This window comes from Neofelis nebulosa, chromosome 16 (assembly GCF_028018385.1).
Source record: "Neofelis nebulosa isolate mNeoNeb1 chromosome 16, mNeoNeb1.pri, whole genome shotgun sequence".
Lineage (NCBI taxonomy): Eukaryota > Metazoa > Chordata > Mammalia > Carnivora > Felidae > Neofelis > Neofelis nebulosa.
Genome location: NC_080797.1, coordinates 9,346,333 through 9,368,616, shown reverse-complemented (window position 1 = coordinate 9,368,616; position 22,284 = coordinate 9,346,333). Strand labels below are relative to the sequence as shown.

General features: G+C 43.0%; 1 protein-coding gene across 4 annotated transcripts; it reads right to left on the bottom strand.

The window, feature by feature from the left end:
* Positions 1–312: 312 nt before the first annotated feature.
* On the bottom strand, positions 313–20,781 carry ZNF287 (zinc finger protein 287). 4 transcript variants are annotated; one of them, XM_058702905.1, is made up of 7 exons: positions 20,695–20,752; positions 19,863–19,906; positions 18,616–19,216; positions 17,621–17,721; positions 15,137–15,263; positions 14,567–14,653; positions 313–6,464 (listed from the first exon to the last, which is right to left on the bottom strand). In XM_058702905.1, the coding sequence occupies exons 3-7, from the start codon at positions 19,016–19,018 to the stop codon at positions 4,897–4,899; spliced, it is 2,286 nt and encodes a 761-aa protein (XP_058558888.1). In that variant the 5' UTR covers positions 19,019–19,216; positions 19,863–19,906; positions 20,695–20,752; the 3' UTR covers positions 313–4,896. The 4 variants fall into 4 exon arrangements, with proteins under 4 accessions (XP_058558888.1, XP_058558889.1, XP_058558890.1 ...); XM_058702906.1 differs by lacking the exon at positions 19,863–19,906 and having other exon boundaries at positions 20,695–20,781; XM_058702907.1 differs by lacking the exons at positions 19,863–19,906; positions 20,695–20,752 and adding an exon at positions 20,519–20,681.
* Between the last annotated feature and the right edge of the window lie 1,503 nt (positions 20,782–22,284).

Below are 22,284 nucleotides of genomic sequence, written 5' to 3'. Positions count from 1 at the left end.
AACACATGGAAAGTAAAGCCAACAGGATTGTAACTACAGGTGAACTAGCCTCTCAAAGTTACCGTGAATTAACATAGAGATTTGGGGATGAAAGTTCTGTTTTAGAGTAAACCACTGAAGGTACTTTTGAGATAGTTCCAGATGATAACATTGACTGTATGGTTCTGAAGCTGGGGAAAGATCTGGGTGGGAGACCAAAACCGAAGTGAGGGTACAGAGGAGTGCCTTCTTGATGGGGCTAGTCTCATTTAAAGATCTGAATTTAGGAAACTATAGAGAAGGGGAGACAAAAATAAACTTTCCATGCTCTAATCTCATCAAAATACAGTTTTATAAAATTGCAGGTACATACTGTTTGTGCTCGGGATTTCCATTAGCATTAATTTTACAGGAAGAATTCAACTAAGTGCCGGAGGCATGGGTCCAAACCCTTATTCTGTCGCTGTAGGACTGTATGACCTCAGGCAAGACACTTCAGCATCATGGGTATCACTTTCCCCATCCATCCAGAGGACTTAGCGTTGCTTGCGAGTTCACACACATATTTACACATATCACTGTAGTGCACATGCTTGCCATTCTTAATGGCTACAGTGTTCCAAGGGGCTAGTAACTGTAGTGAAATAGAGAGCCAGGAAGAGAGTAACAAAATAGAGGACTAAGCACATTTACAGGCACATGCAAGTGAATTGATACCAGAAGATACAGTTGAAGAATGAAACCTAACACTCTAAGTTTTGAAGACCAAATAAAAGTTTAGCAAGAAAAACTAGCACTTAGATTTGCAGGAAACAGATCCTCAGGGTTCAGATTTAGATCTTATCAGAAACCTGCCTTAAGGAATGTGATGGGAAAGATGATTAGCTTATAAATACATGAATTACCAAGACATGTTATAGTTAAGACATACTAGGTACCACCTATTAACTGACATGCTCCCTTCCTTAAACTCTGCCGGTCCTGGTACAAGACCTCTTGGGGTTGCGCTTGCTGCTTTCTAGTATACATACCACTTCCGTCCTCTCCAATTTAGTTGTATGCTTAAAAGGCTAAGTTGTTTGCTCCCCAGTTTGTCCCAGTATGTAATGACGGCTCTTAGAGATTCTGTAACTGATGAAATGAGTGCAAAGAGTTGCCTTTACAAGAACTAAGTTGAATGGTCAAGACCCAAAGGCTACCTGCTAATGACACCCCAGCAGCAACGAGCATACCTAGCATCCAGAGCTTGGTTTCTAAATAGTTGCTGACTTAGCCAGGGATTGCGGGAGACATGGCTCATTCCATATCTGGGGCACTGAACCTGAGATCTCTTGTGTCAGAAGGCAATGAAGTCCCCAAAGGCTAGAGAAGGAATGACAAGGGACCTAAGAGCTACTGGAAGGGTTCCAACTGGCCACATGGGGGACAATTTGAGCAACAGAAACAATGGCCATGATTGACGTAAACACATGGAATAATCTGTCATCACTGCCAACTCCTCACTCTGAAAACTGGTAAGTAAAGAACTGAAGTAGCGCCTTGCCTCTAGTGCACTTCCAGATGACGGAAAGCTCTGCCTTACAGACTTACGCATCAGGAAACGTTGAGAGAATGATAGAAAATTGCCGTGTTGCCAATCTTAAGGAAATAACTGATTTGGGGAACGAGCGTCATCACTGGGTACTACAAGTACCAGGTGAAAAGTTCTTGGTGAACAAGCTATCCACACCCTGCCAGCGTCAGTCCGGATCAACTGCAACGGAAAAAACACATCTGCACGTTGGGAAGATACGGTGATTCCCATGATTCACATCACGGATGGTCAACCAGATACTAATAAGACTTTTGATTTGATGCAACAGGAGACACATCGGTGAAGTGTTAATATTAAACATGTATATTTAACCTGAATCCAATCAAGGCTTTGGCCATAAATACTAATTTACAGAAGCCACAGGGGGTAGAGGAACAAGATAAACCATATGTAAACAATCCGTTAAATCCTGAATGTGAGACATTCTACAACTGACCTGCTCTATTAAAAAAAAAAAAAAAAAGTCCTAGAGAAAATCAGAAGTGGGAGACACCTGGACAGATGAAACAGACATAGTAATTGAACATAATGTGTGAAACTTGTTGGGATCAGCAGGGAAAATTTAAACATGAAACATTAAAGATTAGAGAATTCTTACTCATTTTTCAAGGTATGTAATGTATGTGGTAATGTGAAAGTCCTTATTTTTATGAGATGCATGCTGAAGTATTTAGGGGTGAAATGTCACGTCTAAGTAACTTTCCAGTCGTTCAGTAAAAAATGTTAAAATTTTAAAGCTAGGTGGTAGATATACCGTTCATTTTATTAACTTTTCTGTATATTTCAACATCTTTGTAATAAAAAGTTGTGGAAAATAAGGCTATCTGCTAAAAAAAAAAAACAAAAAAACAAAAAACTTGAATTACATGTGGATCAGACAACCGTAAAAAGTGGGAAAAATAACACAGACTCATGACTCTCCACTATTCTGTTACTGTCTAAGGGCATCCATTGCCTCAGCGTATCAGTGGAAGACTTTATAAATGCATTATTTACATAAAACAAAGGCAGGAAATACAAAATAAAGCGAAAAAAGGCGCTATGGACTGCAATACTCCACACATTCATGCCAGGAGGGGAAAAAGTGTCGTGTAAGATTTGAAGTGGCATTATCAATAAAAATTGCATCTTAAGTACAACGGTTATTTCTAACATGGTAACTATGGCATAAGCCTAACTCGAGTATTATGCAACCTGAAGCCGATCTACACTTTGTGAAGGATGATTCCATGACATCAGGGTTAACTGAGGTGAAGACAAGGGAAAGCAGAAGCTTCTTGAAGAAAACACTCAACAAGAAAGCCTTGAAGATGCTAGCACCCCAGGTCTTTCCTTCGGCACCTGTCTGCAGGACGTTTGCTATCAACAGTAACATCCAAATGAGACTGCGATGGTCAATCATATGCTTAAAATGGTATTTATGGCACCAGAATTTAGATCAGTTTTTCTTCATCTAGCTCAGGAAAACTTCCTGTGCAGTGACGTCCCACGATTTCTTTAGGAATATCCCCACTGTTAAGAATTGATTCTTCAATTTTAAGTAGTTCCTCTTACCCAGCGAATGACCAGTATTTGTTAAGTATTTCTTTGCATGTGTGCACAAAAGTATTTTAAATTCAACCACCTTCACTCCATATCCGTTAATTTATACCTTATTACTCAATTCTAACTTACCTACTTATTAATTCAACCGACACAGATCGACCACAACCTACACGCAAGGCACTGAAGAAACAATTAAGAGCAAGATGAAATCTCAGCTCTCAGAATATGGTCTTATATTCTGATCGTGGAATGCTGTGGATATTAAACACAATAGTATCTTTACCTGTTTCTATTTGCATTTCTGCCTGTTTTCCTTTTATGTTCAGGACCCCACAAACTTAGTTAATATTGTCTAGTGATTGTTGCATCAATGAGTTTCTGCATCAATGCTTTTTCCAGTAAATGTTTTCTGACATTTTAAGAGTAATCCCTATTTTACTTACATGTATGAAAAAGAACCAATTCCAATTATTCTTTTAAAATCAGTTGCTTCATTTTTAGTTCTTTCTTCTAAACAGGCTGAATTTGGTCTTAATTAGCCACTCTTACTTTCTTAGGTAACCCAAGTAGGACAATAGTTCATGCTGTAAGTTACCCGTGTATTCTCTATTCACTGCTAAGTTTTCACCCTTGATTTTTTTCCCTGACCCACTTTCTGTAGTGAACTTAAATCTATTTTCCATGACTTGTTTTTCCCTCACACTATGTAAATAGCTGCTTTCACTACTTGTCTTGGGATATGGGATTGCATTTGGCAACCCATTTTAGTACGCTTCCTATGTCATTCTGTGACAGTACTTAATAGTTAAGACCATGTCCTTTGTCACATTTCACTACTTTAGTAAGCTTTCTGTTGTTAAATCAGCTGTGGTTTTCAGCACAAGCCCTGTGAAGATCCAGTTGGGAAGTCTGGGCCCTGAGCACAGTAGGCACTCGAGAAATGGGTCTCAATGGAAATGGGCTTTCTATGGCAAAATAGCCACAGGGGAACCTCAAGTTATGAGTTTAGGAGTCAGGTGAAAAAAAAAAAAAGGTAACTTTCTTATTTTTTCCTTTAGGATGACAGATGTCAAAACCTAGTGAAACTAAGGCTAATATGTTTTAAAGGTGAATTTAAGGATGGGTGTTTAATTTTTGCCTGTTTAATTTGTACACGTCTAAAGGTTATATATACATTAGTTATCCTAACAGATCATGTTTCATTAAGCTTCTCTTCCTTGAATATTTCAGTAAAGGAAAATGTAATTATACAGTTGTCACATAGAAATTAAGATACTTTCCACTGTATATATTTTGCAAACCTACTGGCTCCACATGGCAGTTATGGCATTAATAGGAAAAGGGAAGGGAACCCCTTATGTATTTAAGGCTTCAAAGCTGGGAAGTAATAAAGGCCTTAAAGCAGCTTGTTCAATTATCCCAAGATTCCTTGCTAGTGTGAAATCCCTACTTGATGGAAGCTTTCCCAAGTTACATTCATAAGGTCTCATTAAGAAGTACTTCAAATACACTAAGAGTTGATGAGTTACAGATTGGGTTTCTCTCTGGAATGAATTGAACTAGTAGCAAATAAAGGTTAAGGAGTGAATAAAGTTTTCTTTTTAAATTTCACGTTAAATTTAAATAGCTTATATCCACATTACTAATTCTGATGCTTCTTTTGATACTTCTGCTGATATCTAACATATATTGCACTTCTTTTGAATAATGTTTTAACGGAGCACAAAATAAAATTCGGGTGAACTGTCAAACCTAAGTGAAGTCATCTGCCACATCCATTAATTATGATGTCTGGCACCAGTATGAACACGCTGATGCTGAATGAGGTTCGTACTCTGAGTGAAGGTTTTACCACATATACGGCACGCATAGGGCTTCTCTCCTGTGTGAATTCTCTGGTGTTGAATAAGGCATGTTCGCTGGCTAAAATCTTTATCACATTCATTACATTTATAGGGCCGTTCTCCAGTATGAGTTCTCTGATGTTGATTAAGTGACGAGGAATAAATAAAAGCTTTCCCACATTCATTACATTTATACGGCTTCTCTCCGGTATGAATCCTCTGATGTTGAGTGAGATTGGCACCCTGCCTATATGCTTTCCCACATATATTGCATTTGAAGGGTTTTTCTCCATTATGAATTCTTTGATGCTGAGTAAGGTGTACGCTCTGGCTGAATGCTTTTCCACACACGCTGCATTTATACGGTTTCTCCCCAGTATGTGTTCTGTGGTGTTGAGTGAGGTTTGCACTCTGGCTGAAGGCTTTTCCGCATATCTTACATATATAGGATTTCTCTCCAGTGTGAGTAGTCTGATGTTGAATGAGAGTTGAGGAATGAGCAAAGGCTTTTCCACATTCATTACATTTATAACACTTCTCTCCGGAATGAATTCTCTGATGTCGAATAAGGTAGGTACTCTGACTAAACACTTTCCAGCACTCATTGCATTTATACGGTTTCTTTCCGGTATGTATTTTTTGATGCTGAAGAAGGTGTGTACTCTGACTGAAAGTTTTCCCACACTCGTTGCATATATAAGGTTTTTCACCGGTGTGAACTCGCTGATGATTAATCAGTGATGAACTGTGGCTGAAGGTTTTACCACATTCCAAGCATTTATATGGTTTCTCTCCAGTATGTGTCCTTTGATGTATAGTAAGGTGTGCACGCTGACTGAAGTCTTTTCCGCAGTCATCACACTTATAGGGCTTCTCTCCAGTATGAATTCTCTGATGTATGGTAAGGTGTGCACGCTGGCTGAAGGCTTTACCACACTGGTGGCATTCGTATGGTTTTTCTCCAGTATGCATTCTCTGATGTGCGATAAGGGATGAGATATGCCTAAACTCTTTCCCACATTCTTCACATTCATGAGATTTTTCTTTGGCATGGGTACTTTGGTGTTTCACGAAGGACGGGTTCTTCCTAAACTTTTTCCCACACACGTTACACTTATAAGGCTTCTCTCCAGGGTATATCTTTCTATGTACAATACCATATGAGACATGATTGAAGGTTGCCCTGCCTTCATCATACATAGTTTTATTATCTGATTGGGTACCAAACTGAATAATTAGGTTTGAATGCTTTTCAAAACTATTTCTATATATATCATATTTACTAAGACACTCTTCCATAGGGTCATCTTCTTGTAAGAGGACGGACTTCAAAGGGGAGTTTCTTCCGCTGGTGGGAATTTTCCTGAAGGTATCTGCTGCTTGCCTCTCTAATGTGTCATCGTAGTCGTATGGTTCCTCCAACTTGATGGTCTGAGTACCAGTCTTTGTGAACTTAGAAGTATTTGTAACTGGAGTACACTCTTGGGCTTCTGTTTTCCATTCTGAAATAAAAAGAATATAAAAATATAAAAAGTTATCCTCTATTTGGAGAAAGGAAACTGCCAAAACAGAAACAAGATACTGAATGTGAATAAAATGCCTAAAAAGACTATGGCTTGGACAACCTCACAATGTGGTACTTAAAGCTTGGGAAAAGAGAGGGGCGCCTGGGTGGCTCAGTTAGTTGAGCAACCGACTCTTGATTTCAGCTCAGGTCATGATCTCAGGGTGGTGAGATCGAGCCCCACATTAGGCTCTGTGCTGGGTGGGGAGCCTGCTTAAGAGTCTCTCTCCCTCTACCCTTCCCCACTTCTCTAAAAAAAAATAAAGATTTTATTATAATTTTACAATTATTATTTTAATTTTATTATACAATCTTTATTTATTTTAAGTTTTTAAAAATTATTTTATTTAGAAAGAGAAAGAGTACGAGTGGGGAGGGGCAGAGACAGAGGGAGAGAGAATCCCAAGCAGGCTCTGAACTGTCAGGGCAGAGCCCAATGCTAGACCTGAAGTCACAAACCGTGAGATCATGACCTGAGCCGAAATCAAGAATCGGACGCTTAACCAACTGAGCCACCCAGGTACCTCAATAAATAAGATCTTAAAAAACAAAACAAAACAAAACAAAACTTGGGAAAAGTGACTGCAGAAAACCGGAAGACCAAACCGTTGTAAAAGGAGAGGTTCCTCACTATTCAACATGGGCACAGTGCAATAAAATAGGTTAGGTCAGGTGACAGGATTACGAGAAGTGAAAACACTAGTAAGACTTGGGATAACGTGGCCTCACTTCATGGACTGATTCGTATAAAGTAGATGCTAACTCTCATTAACTCCTCCCAGCCTGCTCAGCACAATCCTACATAATATTCCAAAAGCAATTCCATGGAGTGCTCTCCAGGCTCGAGTATCTCCAGTAAATCTCTCCTAGTAATAGTTCTCAAGGTACAGTCCCCAGACCGGCAGCATAAGCAGATCACTATCACCTGGGAGTGTGTTAAACTGGTGCCCATCCAGACGAGCCCCATCAGAAACTTTGGAGGTAGGGCTGAGCCATCTGTTTCAGGAAGCCCTCCAAGTGGTTCCGATGTGCACTAAGGTTTGAGGACCAGTGGCTTAAAGGAGAAACGTTTAAAAAGTTCAAAATACCTCCACTTGACATATTCTGTCCCTAAATAATCCAGCTTTGCCTATTCTACTGTATCTTCTACCAAACTGCATAGTTAGCTTAACATTTAAATTCTCCACGTAACTTCAAGCTACTTCCTCATAGCACCTCATACGGGGGCCATATGAAAACCAGACTTAGGCATTCTCTTAAGGTAACTTCTCTACCCATTAAAACAATGGTACGGCCCAGCTGCTGTTTGTCCTTCTAGGAATCCTAAAGTACAGATTAGCTTGAATCATATGAGCTTGCCTTTCTATAGGTCAACATGACTGAAATACCAGCAGTCTCATGATTCAACCATATATAATGTCGGGGCCATGTCAGCACTTGGCCTTGCATTATTACTTCAGAACTGTGTGTGTTTCTTTTATTTCCAACTAACTTAGACACAAACTCTAGGAAAGGCTTATGCTTCTTTTATGCTTCCTTCAGAAAATGGCCCAAGACTTGATATGGTGCCCACTCAACTGAATTGCTGGAATAAATGACAATAATTTGTTGTAAAAAGGTGAACCAAATGAAAGCATACACATACACACAAAAACAAAGTAAACGACAACAGCAAAAATCCCTGACTTCAAACCTAGCTGCAAAGCAATCATAGGTACTGACGCCTATTGTTTCCAGCAGGAGGTGTAAAACAAATTTAAATTACGGTATCTTTTTCCCTTGAAACCAGGTAAAAAACATAGGACTTCCAAATATTAAGAATTGTGTAATGGAATATAATCAAATATGGATTTTATAATATAGCAAAAGTGATGCCGGGTAGTTCAGAAATTTTCTAAGATGCAGACCAAAGTATAAAAACCTTACAAATGGGGCGCCTGGGTGGCTCACTTGATTGAGCATCTGACTTCGGCTCAGGTCATGATCTCACAGTTCACGAGTTCGAGCCCCACATCAGGCTCTGTGCTGATGGCTCAGAACCTGGAGCCTGCTTCAGATTCTGTGTCTCCCTCTCTCTCTGCCCCTCTCCTGTGCGCGCTCTCTCCCTCTCCCAAAAATAAATATAAAAAAAAATTAACATAAAAAAAACCTTAATATATCCATTCCATAGACTCATATGCAGTCATTAAAAATAAGAGCTGCCATCAATCAATAAATGACGAGAGTAGGGATAATGGAATATTGATAACTGATAAAGATAACTAGGTAGGTTCACATACATTGACATGTAAGGGTGTATAGGACACATTATGTAGAGCAAGATCCACTCTGTGTAAGGATATGCTATATGTAATATAGATACACATACACAGAGAGTAACAATCTAAGGGGTGAAAATCCTGGTAATGGGTGAGGAGAAGTAGACAAATACTTCATTTTCCTTCCTTGTACTGACTGAATTTACAAATGACTTTTATTACTTTGATTCAAACATAAACATCATAGTTGACATTAGAAAATGCTTGGGAGTAATGTTAAATGAAAAAAGTAGTATCATAACTAGCATGAAAATGCACTGGAACTAGACAAATATCAAAGTGCTAACAAGATTACAGGTTTTTAAAAAATATTTTCCAATTTTCAATAAATTGGATATATGACTTTTATTGCTATTTAGTACTAGAAATGTAGTTATATTATTTTTATATAACAAAAATATTTAAACACAACTCTCTCAAACCAGGATTTGTCACTCTCCCCTCCAAAAGAACAAAATGAGAATGTTAAGGGGCTGTACAGGTAGAGGTGTGCGGGCACACACACACAAATGAGAGGACCAGAAGCTGAGTTTCATTCTGATACCAGGAAACCGGACAGTCTATGGCAGAGCGCACCGTATACCTGAAAAGTACTAAAGTGAGAACAAGCTTAAAATAACAAGGCTGAATCATGACCATGAAGAAATGGATATAATATACATTTTAAAATCAATCAGCTTACCGGAAATTCAAAAACCGATGTTATTAAACTGTGCTTAAATCTATGTATTTAACCAGAAAGGGCCGGTTGGAAGTGCTAAGTGTCTAGTCAACAGGGCCAAAAAATGGTGCAATACTTCTAGCAGATGAGATCAGTGTTGACTTAGGTAACCAAAGAAAGCTTCAGGGGGAGGTAGGATTGGAGTGGAACCTGAAAGAATGGCTATAGGTCCTGAGTAAACAACTATCAAAGTTCTGAGACAGGAGTGGCCAGTGAAGACCAATACTATTGTTCTATTTGTGAATTATCAAAGTTTCCGTTTCCTGAAGTATGACTAATCAGGTATCCAAACCAAAGGGTCAACTTATGATGTATCTCTACGCTGGCAAGACAGGAAAATCCTCAGAGGCCAAAACTCAAGCAAAAGCAGGGAGACAGGAAATCAGCAAGAGCTGACGGAGACAGCTCCTCCATCTGTTCAATGACCTTACACTTCCATTTTGAGGGGCAAGGGCCCAAGGGCCAAAAAACAAAGCCTGAGGTCCTAACAAGGAGGGGGTGCTCACAGGACTCCTGAGCATAGAGGATTATACTCTGCTGAAGGACTGGCTAGAAAAACCAAACAAAACTTAAAAAAAAAAAAAACACAACCCTCACTTCTACATAATCTTTTCTCAGTCTTGGTGCTCTTTGGAAGAAGAAAATTCTCCTCCTAAAATACATAACCATAAACTGTCCCCTCTTGTGCATTTACAGTGCCAATGCACGCTACCTGAAAGTCAATCTAAAAAACTTCTCAGGTTCAAATTAAAGTGATCCCAGGGGCGCCTGGGTGGCTCAGTCAGTTAAGCGTCCTGCTTCAGCTCGGGTCATGATCTCGCAATACGTGAGTTCGACAGCTCAGAGCCTGGAGCCTGCTTTACATTCTGTGTCTCCCTCTCTCTTTGCCCCTCACGCACGCACGCTCTCTCTCTCAAAAATAAATAAACATTAAAAAAACAAGCGGTCCCAGGCTGGCAGTACCCTCCAGAAGACTATCCTGACTTCTAGTTCAGGCTCACTTCCATTATGTCATGCATATTTTCTCAGTGTCTAGAGTGTGCCAAAATCATTCCACGAAGAATTTACTGTGGTAGAGGCACGTTCTGTGCTATAGGTATATATAGGTCATTCTGCTATAAATTATGAGAAGAATTAGCTTTTCAAGCAGCGTGACCCTTAAAATATCTAATGACCAGGTAAGTTAACAAGTATTAGAAGTCAGTGAATTAAAAAAAAAAAAAGGCAATAGACAAGCAAGAATCAAGAGCATAGTGCACTTCTCTTGTAGACAGAAGGACACGTAAGAATATCTTTATGATTTCTATTTGCAAAGAGAAACTCGGAAGGAAAAACCAGAAATAAATAGGGGGTAGATTGGAACAGAGCAGAAGGGATGGGAGCATATACCTTTCTACACAGTTTTGACTTCTGAACCAAGTTAATGTTTCTACATACTCAAAAGCGGAAGATTAAAAACCAGAAAACAAGAAAACACTAAAACTGAATACAAATAGAGTCAAACAAACCCTTAAGCTGTACAGCAAACCCTTAAGACAGCTAAAAGGAAAGAACTGAAGGAACTTTTGAACTTAGTATTCTGTATACCCTTAGTGGGATATATTGTAAGGACAGAAAGGACTTTGAAGAAATTTTGAACGTTACCCAGTTTGTTATTGGTAGTGATAGGTAGTGACCTAATTCTGAAGCCATTTTTCTGTGTGTTACATGACAGGGTGAATCAATATATACTAGTGCTCTTGAGAACCAGGTTGTTCACCGTATGGAAAAGGAAATACAAGACGGAATAGCCTTGCGGTGCTGGATATCAGAGTTATCAGCGTGAACTCATGATTAAGAGAACCACATACATACATATGCATACTTCCCAGCTCTATCCACTGGAAGCAACGGTACCCACAGTAGTGAGCACACTTCCTGCCCACATTCTGGTTTCTAAGTACTATTCCCTATCAAAATGAACCAGGGTACTTTGGAGAGCCTCCAAGTCTAAGGTAGGCACAAGGTGAGTCAAAAGAACATTCTGTTGTGCTAGAAAGCAAGGGAAGGATTAAAGACTAATGGGGACCTGTCAAAAGGACATTGGACTTGGTTTGCAGGGCTCCTATTACCCAAACTGGGGACAAATGAGCATGAAAAACAAAAAACAAAACAAACCAGGAATTAGTGGACTAATAACACCCTGTAGTTGGAAAAATTCCATTAGTCTACAGTGCTATGTACACATAAAAATGAGACAGAAGGAGAACTGTGCTTTACAGGAAAATGCTAGTAATCCTTGAAAAGAGAGGACTGAATCGGAAAATCACCATCTTGCAACCAGCAATATGATAAAGCAAGAATCAACAATGGAGGCCAAAAATGCTTAAATAAAATATTACCAGGGAATAGAATAGTCATGTGGCCTCTAAGTATCACTCCACAGATTGCTTACTGATTATAAAGAGAAAAACCCTGCACCTTTAAAATGGAGAGATCTGGCCAACAGCACCTGAAGCAAAATAAGTATCACTAATGAGACAAATGGCAATGCAAAGTATACACCTGAGGTTGTTTTGGTGAGAATATTTGATCTGAATCTAAACATCAGGAAACTATCAGGCAAATCTAGGTTGTGGGTCATTCTAAAAAATATCTGGCCTGAGGTGCCTGGGTGGCACAGTCAGTTAAGCATCCAACTTCGGCTCAGGTCATGATCTCATGTTCAGTGGGTTCGAGCCTCATGTCAGGCTCTGTGCTAACAGCTCGGAGCATGGAGCCTGTTTTGGATTCTGTGTCTCCCTGTCTCTCTGCCCCTCCCTTGCTTACACTCTGTTTCTCTCTCTCTCTCTCTCTCAAAAATAAATAAACATTAAAAAAAATATTTAAAAAAAACCTGGCCTGGATCCTTCAAAAAATGCTCCAAGGAAGGCAGGAAGGAAAGAGAAAAGAAAACAGAAAAGAAATGAGGAAAGAAACAAAAAGAAAAGAAAGAAAAGGAAAGGCGGAGAACAATTCTAGACTAAAAGGGACTAAAGACACAGGATAACTAAGTGGAGCACAGGATTCCTGACAGGAGATCCCGGAAGGGGGAGAAAAACTGCATGATATTTGGGGACAGTGAGGGAAGTCTGAATATGGGACTATACAAGATACACATCTTGTATAAATGTGAAATATGTGAGGGGAGAGAACGATGAGCCTATGTCGAAGAATGGGAGATACATGCAGAAATACGTGGGGGGGATGTCATGATCCCTGCAACAACTAACTTTCAGATGGTTCTTTGCAAAAGCAAAGTGTGTGTGTGTGTAGAGAGAAAAAGCAGAAGTGGCTAGGGGCGCCTGGGTGGCTCAGTCGGCTAAACAGCCGACTTTGGCTCAGGTCATGATCTTGCGGTCCGTGAGTTCGAGCCCCGCGTCGGGCTCTGTGCTGACAGCTCGGAGCCTGGAGCCTGTTTCGGATTCTGTGTCTCCCTCTCTCTGACCCTCCCCCGTTCATGCTCTGTCTCTCTCTCTCTGTCTCAAAAATAAATAAACGTTAAAAAAAACAAAAAAACAAAAAAACAAAAAAAAAACAGAAGGGGCTAAATAATGGTAGCTGGGAGTTCCAGGTGACAATTACACAGGTGTTCAATGTACTGATCCTGCAACTTTTCTGTAGGTTTGAAGTTCTTGCGGAGGAAGGCAGGAATGGGAACACCAAAAAGCCCATCAACAAGAAACAGGTTCAATAATTTAGGGGACACACAATAAAATGTGATGCAGATATTAAAAAAAAAAAAAAACAATGAGGAAGTTCTTTATATCCTCACTTGGAACACTTTTCAAGATATACTTAAAAAAAATTTTTTTTGAGAGAGAGAGAGAGGGCTTGGGGATGGAGGGACAGAGCGGGAGAGAGAGAATCTCAAGCAGGCTTCATGTGTGAAGCTTGACGTGGGGCTCGACCCCACGACCCTGGGACCTGGACCTGAGCAGAAATCAAGAGTCAGATGCTCAACTGACTGAGACTCCCCAAGTGCCCCCAGATATACTTTAAGTAAACAAAAGCAAAGTACAAAACTGTGTGTACTTTGCTACCATTTCTGTTAGAAAATGGAGAAGACATTACAAAAAATTTTTTTTTCCTAAACGTTTATTTATTTTTGAGAGAGACAGAGAGACAGAGACAGACAGAGAGAGACAGAGGGCGAGCAGGGGAGGGGCAGAGAGAGAGGGAGACAGAATCTGAAGCAGGCTCCAGGCTCTGAGCCATCAGCAGAACCTGAGGCAGGGCCTGGGCTCAAACTCGTGGACTGCGAGATCATGACCTAAGCCGAAGTCAGACGCTTTACTGATGACAGAGCCACCCAGGCGCCCCAAGAAGAAGCCCTTTTTATATTGACTTGATACGCAAACAAAACACCTTAACAGAAACAACTAGAAACAAGCACCAGTTGTTGGCTGCTGGGAGAAGCAGGAACTGGGTGAACGTGCTATACAATGAGAGAACGTTTTTGAATCTTCTGAATTTATACATTTTTAAATTAGAAAATAGAGTAAGTTAGGAAAGTGGAGGCAGGAGGCTACAGGGTTTGCTGGTGAAACAGAATAAAAGAAATTTAAAAAGAAGGTTCGAAACTTAAAATCTTAGGGATATTCATGCATGCTTAAAAAGGAGGGCAGGAGGGGTGCCTGGGTGGCTCCATCTGTTGAGCGTGCAACTCTGGATTTAGGCTCAGATCACGATCTTGTGGCTCGTAGGATCAGGCCCCGCACCGGGCTCTGCACTGACAGTGCGGAGCCTACTTGGGATTCTCTCTCTCCCTCTGCTCCTGCCCTGCTTGTGTTGTCTCTCTCAAAATAACTAAACTGTGTCTCTTCCTGAAAATGGTATCTGTCAGGAAGCAACACCGAACAGTTCAGTGCTCTTGACAGGCTGGGATGTCTTTGTGGGGATGCCTTGGCCATACTTAAAAAACAGATCTCACTGCAGTCAGGCTCTGAAGGACAAACAATCCCACGCCAGTTGTGCTCTCACCTGGACTAGGGCCTTCTAAGATTTCTTTTATCACCATCCATGGTTCTTCCAACATGGGAATCACAGTTGGTCGGTACACGGTCAGTCCTGTTCATGAGGAAACAGAAGGAGTTTTATCCTGGAGATAAACGGTTGTTCGAATTTTATTACCTGACTTCTACTTATTGTGAGGACAGACTTCTACGGGAAAACGATGGTCCACGGACAGGATGTAGTGGGAGAATTAGATCACTGTCCTTTCCAGAGCTAAAATGAACATTTCCTGCCACCCAAGAGGATATGTGCATAGAGATCATGGCGGGAGGAGATCACAGGAAAGGTAGGAAATGGGCAAGGCGCAGTGCTGTGTGGAAGCCCAGGGAAGCCGGGCATCACAGTTTTCAATGATCCTTCACTTAGAAACCTTTTATTTGGGAAAAGGGAAAACATTTCTGTGCCTGAACGGGATGAGCACGCTCACCTCTAGGCCCCATTCTTAGCAAAATACTTTAGAGACCAACCCATTTTTAACAAGAGAGGAAAGGAGACTTGGAGGGTATGCTGGCAGGAGCAGGCGTAGATGATGCTTACCCAGAGAAACCATGTTCCAGTAGTTCTGTAATGTCACAGTCTTGTACAGTTCCTTCTGTACAGGACGCATGATCTCCCAGTCCTCCTGGGTGATATCCACAGCCACATCTTTGAATGTCATCGATTCCTAAAACATCAAATATAACCTGGTTCAAGAACTGGTAGAATGAGGACAGTGAAAATGCCAAGTGTGTGTGTGGTGAGGGGACTCGCAGAATCTTGAGCCTCAGTAAGACCCTAAAGGTCTAGTTAACACCCTCACCCGAGTTATGGATGAGAACACCTGAACGGTCCAGGGAACACCTGAACAGGGGAGTCTGAAAATAAAGCAGAATTTATCATCACATTTTCGGCTGGCACTGGTGCATGCGTTGGTGACTGCATCTCAAAGAAGAAAGGGCTTTACAAAGATGACACCCTTGAATGGTTGTGCTTTTTTGAGCTTTGCCTCAAGAATTCAGTGTGTTATTGGGGCGCCTGGGTGGCTCAGTCGGTTAAGCGTCCGACTCTTGATTTCGACTCAGGTCATGATTTCACAGTTGTGAGATTGAGCCCTGTGTGGGGCTCTGCACTGGACATTGAGCCCACCCACTGAAGATTCTCTCTCTCTCTCTCACCCTCCATGACTCCCTCCCTCTTCCTCTGCCCCTCCTCCCTCGCTCACACGAGTGTGCATGCTGTCTTTCTCTCTAAAAAAGAAGAAAGAATTCAATGTGCTGTAATTTGAAATTTTAAGCTATATTTGTGTGTCCTACGATGAAATGCAGAGCTCCTCCTTCCTTTTCAAAATAAAATTGAATGGTATTATGGGTACCATTGCTTCCAGTGGATAGAGCTGGGAAGTGTATATATGAATGAATGTATGTAGTTCATACATACATGAAGTGTACCTGCCTGGCTCACTAGGTAGAGCCTGTGACTCTTGATCTCGGATTTCTAAGTTTGAGCCCCACATTGGGTGTAGAGATTCCTGAAAAACAAAACCTTTAGGAGCGCCTGGGTGGCTCAGTCGGTTAAGCATCTGACTCTTGATTTTGGCTCAGGTCATGATCTCCTGGTTGGTGAGTTGGAGCCCTGCCTTGGGCTCTGTGCGGATAGCCTAGGATTCTCTCTCTCTGCCCACCCACCCTCTCTCTCAAAATAAATAAATAAACATTAAAAAACATCTAAAAATCTTTAAAACTGGGACCAAAACTCACACTGTTGAACTGTTATACTTTTATAAATACATTTCTCAATCTGGCAAGGTTAGTATTCCACTTGGCTCTTTTCTTCCTTTTGTTACACAAAACTGATTACTTCTCCATGTCTTTCAAATGAACTTTACGTTTCTTAAAAAAATTATATTGGGTTTTCAAATTACATTTTCAATTTATAATTTCGGGAGAACAGACGATTTATAGTATTTAAAGCTTCTTTCGTGTCTTACAGAATGATACACGATATGGATGTACTATAAAATTTATATTATGTTTAGTCCTAGATATCTTAAATTTTGGGGGTGGGGAATCTTTTTTTGCTTTTAAGTTTATTTTGAGAGAGAGAGAGACAGAAAGAGTGAGTAGGGGAGGAGCAGAGAGAGGGAGAGAGAGAATCCCAAGCAGGCTCCATGCTAGCAGCATAGAGCCCAGGGCTCGAACACATGAGCCGTGAGATCATGACCTGAGCTGAGACCAAGAGTTGACGCTTAACTGACTGAGACACCCAGGCGCCCCTGTGTATGGAATCTTTTATTTCATCTTAACATCTGCCTGATTTTAATGTGTATGTACAAAAGTGATGTTTAAACATTTATTTTGGAGAGGAGAGAGAGAGAGAGAGAGAGAGAGAGAGAGAGCATGAGCAGAGGAGAGGTAGAGAGAGAGGGAGACACAGAATCCGAAGCAGGCTCCAGGCTGCCAGTGGCAGGTGTGTATTTTTACAGTAAAACTTTCTCTTAAGGTGGCCTGATGTAACACAGACTTACGATCAACATTACACCACAAAACACATGGCCTTTAATTACTTGTTAATGAGAAAAATAACATTAGCAACCACTGCTTATTGATGGCTTACTGTAGTCCAGGCTAACCACCAGTCGCATAGTATTTAATCCTCCCAATCTAACAGGTAAATTCTATTTATTAGAGTTTAATAATTCAGGCCAAGTGTGGTCAAGTATCTTGCTCCAAATCATAGGTTCAGAACCACGAACTAAATCTGATCATCTGGCTGTGGAGGTCAATCCCTTAACCTCTATGGTTGCTGCCTTACAGTCAAAAAGTGAGGAAGGGCATATCTGGGGAAGGCTCTCCGGAGCCTATTTCCTACATAGGGCAGTCACTTACCTTAACAAACAGGGTGGATTTAAAGAGAGAAACTGATGTTTAAGTCCTAGATTGGGCTTTAGGGGGCAAAGAAGTTACAGGGCCAGGACAGAAAACGTCCTCATACGTACACCTCTTAATAAGCCATTTTAAAATCATAGAAGAAACCAACACTTACTTTGGTCACCAAGTCATTTAACCATCCTGCCTGGAAAGCAGGTCTTCCTTTGGGGTCTTCCTCTGGGGTCTCTTGGGGAAGGGCAGAATGCTGAGGAGCAGCTAGGGAAGAAGGGAGACCGTGATGGAGATTAGTCCTGTTTGAACAGCCTACGAAATTCTTCACCAGATAGATGCCTACACTTTCCTACAGTGAGAAGTGAGAAAGAAACCAAAACCAGCACCCACACTTCAAAGAAGCAGAGGGAGGGGCGCCTGGGTGGCGCAGTCGGTTAAGCGTCCGACTTCAGCCAGGTCACGATCTCGCGGTCCGTGAGTTCGAGCCCTGCGTCAGGCTCTGGGCTGATGGCTCGGAGCCTGGAGCCTGTTTCTGATTCTGTGTCTCCCTCTCTCTCTGCCCCTCCCCCGTTCATGCTCTGTCTCTCTCTGTCCCAAAAAAAAAAAAAAAAAACACAACAAAAAACGTTGAAAAAAAAAAACAAAGAAGCAGAGGGAAGGGCCGATGATTTGTCCTAAGATGTCAAACCAGGCTTCAAAAACAAGTCTGTCCTGGGACGGCTAAGGATACGTACTAAATTCACAATTTTCTCCTAAAGCGTCATGTGATGTAAATTTTGTGTGTTGTGTCTGAACAAGGAAATGTTTCTGGACCGTTTTCTACCTTTCCGCAAGCATGTTCCTGTAAAACCTAATTCACAAAAGCAAATGGTTTCTTTGCAGAATGGCTCAAACCTCTGCAGGTGAAATTCCTGAGGGCTCCCACAGGGGTAATCTGATCGTGTCTGGTCACTGTTTTAAGCCATCGGGTAAGGTGTGTGTGTGGTCTCCAGCAGTCTGGCAGGGGCAGACCAGGCAGGATGGGGCGCACGTTCAAGTGTGTTCTCACTCACTGAGCTCTGCTCTCGCCGGTTTCTTTAAGGGGCTGCTCTGTGACAGTCCCGGTTAGTCTTCCCTAACCACCCAGGACTCTTCCCCTCTCTGCCCTACAATCCTCACCTTCCTCTTCTAGAATCTGAGTCAAATCCTCCACCAGAGTCACCGCTTCCTCACTGCTCTCTGGGTACTGGGACTTCACCCACGTCCTAACCTCCCCAGGCAGGATGGTCAGGAATTGCTCTAGCACCAGCAGCTCCAAGATTTGTTCCTTGGAGCGAATCTCAGGTCTTAACCATTTAAGGCAGAGCTCTCGGAGTTGATTCAATGCCTTTCGAGGACCAGCTATGTCTGGATATGGGAAATTTCGAAAATTCTGTCGACAGGTCTCAGTGTCACGCAAGAGTCTCAAAGCATGCGTTTCCTTCTCCACATTGTGGGGTCCACTCTGAACCTTGTCTGGCTTCCACATCAGAAGGATTTGGGAGCGTGAAGAACTGGTCATCCTCTTGCACGGGGAGAACATTGCCACAGACAGGAAGGTCAGTCTGGCAGTATCCTTTATTTTTCCAGTAGTGAGCCAACTGCTTGAAGTCTCATGCTAGAGCCACAAAGACATTCTCTCAAGGGCTGCTGCAGCCAGGGGCAGAACAAGGTCAAGGTAGAGTCAGCAGCCTTAGTTACAAATTTGGAGCCCAGAACTTGCAGGGATGGTTAAGAGACCCTAAAACACAAGAACAGACCACAAAGTCAAGAATTCCTGGTGCTCTTTGCTATGCGCGTACACCAACAGAGATCGCCTACTCAGTCTGCACAGATAAACACAATCGGACTTTACCTTGGTCTTCCTCCCCTACATCCTTAGATTTGTATGATAAGTGCAATCTGTTGGGGACAGGGGATGGGACTGCCATCAAAAGGTGGTAGGTAATAGAGGGGCACCTGGGTGGCTCAGTTGGTTAAGTGTCTGACTTCGGCTCAGGTCATGACCTCACGGCTGGCTCGTGAGTTAGAGCCCCGTGTCGGCTCTGTGCTGACAGCTCAGAGCCTGGAGCCTGCTATGGATTGTGTCTCCCTCTCTCTCTGCTCCTCCCCTACCCGCGCTCTGTCTCTTTCTCAGTAATAGACATTTAAAAAATATATATTTCTAAAGAATTAAAAAAAAAAAAAAAAAAGGTGGTCATAAAAGCAAAGACCTGGATCATGAGCCAAACAACAGATCAAACTTCTAACTTGTTGAAAAAGAAATTAAACTTTTACAGAGGGGGCAAGAAAGCTTCAGTATTTTTCTGTTACTTACAGAAGCTGTAAAGGACGGAACTACCTCTCAAGAACAACAGAGCGAATCTATTAGGTACTTAGAACGATACCTGAGAATTTCTTCTTAATAAAGTGCTCAAGGTTCCCAAGGAAACTGTCAAGGAAAAAAGGGCAAGCCATTTACCTGCTTTGCATATTAATGCCAGACTATTCTAGCTTTTAGCTATCAGAGGGCTGGGGAGACGAGCCAGTAAGACTGGGGACGGGGACGGGGGACGGGGGACGGGGGGGGGGGGGGGGGGAGGGGGGCGGGGAGTAGAAGAGGCTGGTGTGATTTGAAGCCCTTTTAAATGCTTCTACAGGAGACAATTCCTTAGGAATAAATATGAAACCGGGATTCCCGAAGAAAACCTCGGAACAGGCCAGACCTGGAGCACGGACACCACCTGTCCGCGGGCCCCAGTTCTGAGCCCTCCTCAAAGCTCAGTCGTGTAACCAAAGCCAACTGTGTACCAGGCCCTGCAGGGGTGACGCGCCGGCCTCACCCGTCGCCCGCCCTTCCCGGTCGGGTCTCCCTAACACCTCTTCGGCCGGGGGGTCGCGGGCAGCGGGGGACGCGCTGAGCTGGGACCGGGCCCCCCACAGCAACCTCCACCCCGCGTTCGTCTTCTCCGCAGGCCGCGAGCACGGGCTCCCGCGCGTGGACGGGCTGGGGCTCCGGCCTGACCGCGCGGACACTCGCGCCCGGCGCCCTCGACATCATTACCTGTCGCGGGGACCCGGCGGACGCGCAGCCGGAGCGGCCCGAGAGGCCCGGGGCAACAATGGCGGCGGGGGCGCGGGCGCCTGCGTGGCGAGCTCAGCCCCGCGCTGCAGAGGGGCCTCTGGCTCCGCCACTTCCCTAACCCGGAAAGCACGACGTGTCTCGGCCGGGAGCCTCACCTTCCAGCCGGCTCCTGAGAAGCCTGGCCCGGAACGCGCCGCGCCTCGGCTCCGCCGCGACCTCGCCTCAGCGCCACTGCGCATGTGCGCGAGGAGAACGCTGCGCGCCCGCTGAGCCAATCGGAAGCCGCGTCCCGGCCCTCCCTCCCGCCGGAGCCTCATTCCTTGGACCTGTCTCCATGGTAACCTCCTCCACCCATCACTGCGACTTGCTCGTTTAGGCTGCAAGGGTCTGAGGGGAACTTTAAAGTTTCCCTGGTCAGAAGCAGGTCTGGTAGATGACTGGGAGGTCGGGGAGCGTCTGGGCGAGGAGCTAGCATCTGGGCGAGGAGCTAGCATCTGGGCGAGGGGGCTGCGGATGGGTGGTTAAAGCTCCGTGCTAATTAACTAGAGAAAACCTGGTGCCAGAGTTCCTACAGGAAGGATGGGCAGACAAGATGTGGGTCTAAAGGTAGAACCCAAAGTGCGTTTTCGGGCTTTACTATGTGTACACATTCACTCTTAAATGTTCTGAGTCCCTCCTAAGGAATCTGATCTTGAGACTCAGATCGGAAAAAGGGATAGAGAGCGTGTTGTTTATAGAGACACAACAAACCTCCATAAAACCCTTGAAAATAAAAGGATAGAAAAACATTCCAGGTGTTCCTGTTGTCTACTGCTGTGTTGGCAAACCACCCAAAACTAAATGGTTTTAAAGAACAACCATTTTATTATGCTCATGGATTTCACTGGTAAAGAATTTGGAAGGGGAACAGTGGGCACGGCTCTTCACTGCTCCACTGTGTCTGGGGGCTCAGCGGAGATGATTTGATGGCAGGAAGGGTCCATTTCCAAGATGGCCTCTTCACTTACATGTATTATGGATGGGCTGAGATGCCTTAAGGATGAGCTCAGTTTGGATTTGAACACAGTGGCCTTTTCCATGTGAAGGACTCAGGCTCGTTGGATTTCTGACATGGCGTCTCTGGGCTTCAAGAGCACATGTTCTAGTGAATAAGAAATCTTCATGGCTGATGACGACATAGCTTTGGAAGTCACATAGCGTCACTTCTGTTATACATTTGATCAAAGCAGTCTTAAGTCTGTGCAGAATCAAGTAGAGGCAAATGTAGACTCCATCTCTTGATGGGAGGAGTGTCATAGAGTCTTAATATTACCACAATAGGCACATTTGAACAAAAAGAAACTGGAGAGTGTGATGGTCTTTGATGTGTCCACTTGGCTAGGATACAGTCTCTGGCTATTCAGCAAAACACGAATTTAGGTGTTGCTGTAACAGTATTCTGTAGATGTGGTTAAAGTCCACAAACTCAGTTGAATTAAGGAGGGGACATTATCCTAGATAACTTGGGTGGGCCTGATTCAATCAGTTGAAAGGCCCTTTTTATTTTATTTTATTTTTTAATTTTTTTTAACGTTTATTTATTTTTGAAACAGAGAGAGACAGAGCATGAACGGGGGAGGGGCAGAGAGAGAGGGAGACACAGAACCGGAAGCAGGCTCCAGGCTCTGAGCCATCAGCCCAGGGCCCGATGCTGGGCTCGAACTCACGGACCGCGAGATCGTGACCTGAGCTGAAGTCGGACGCTT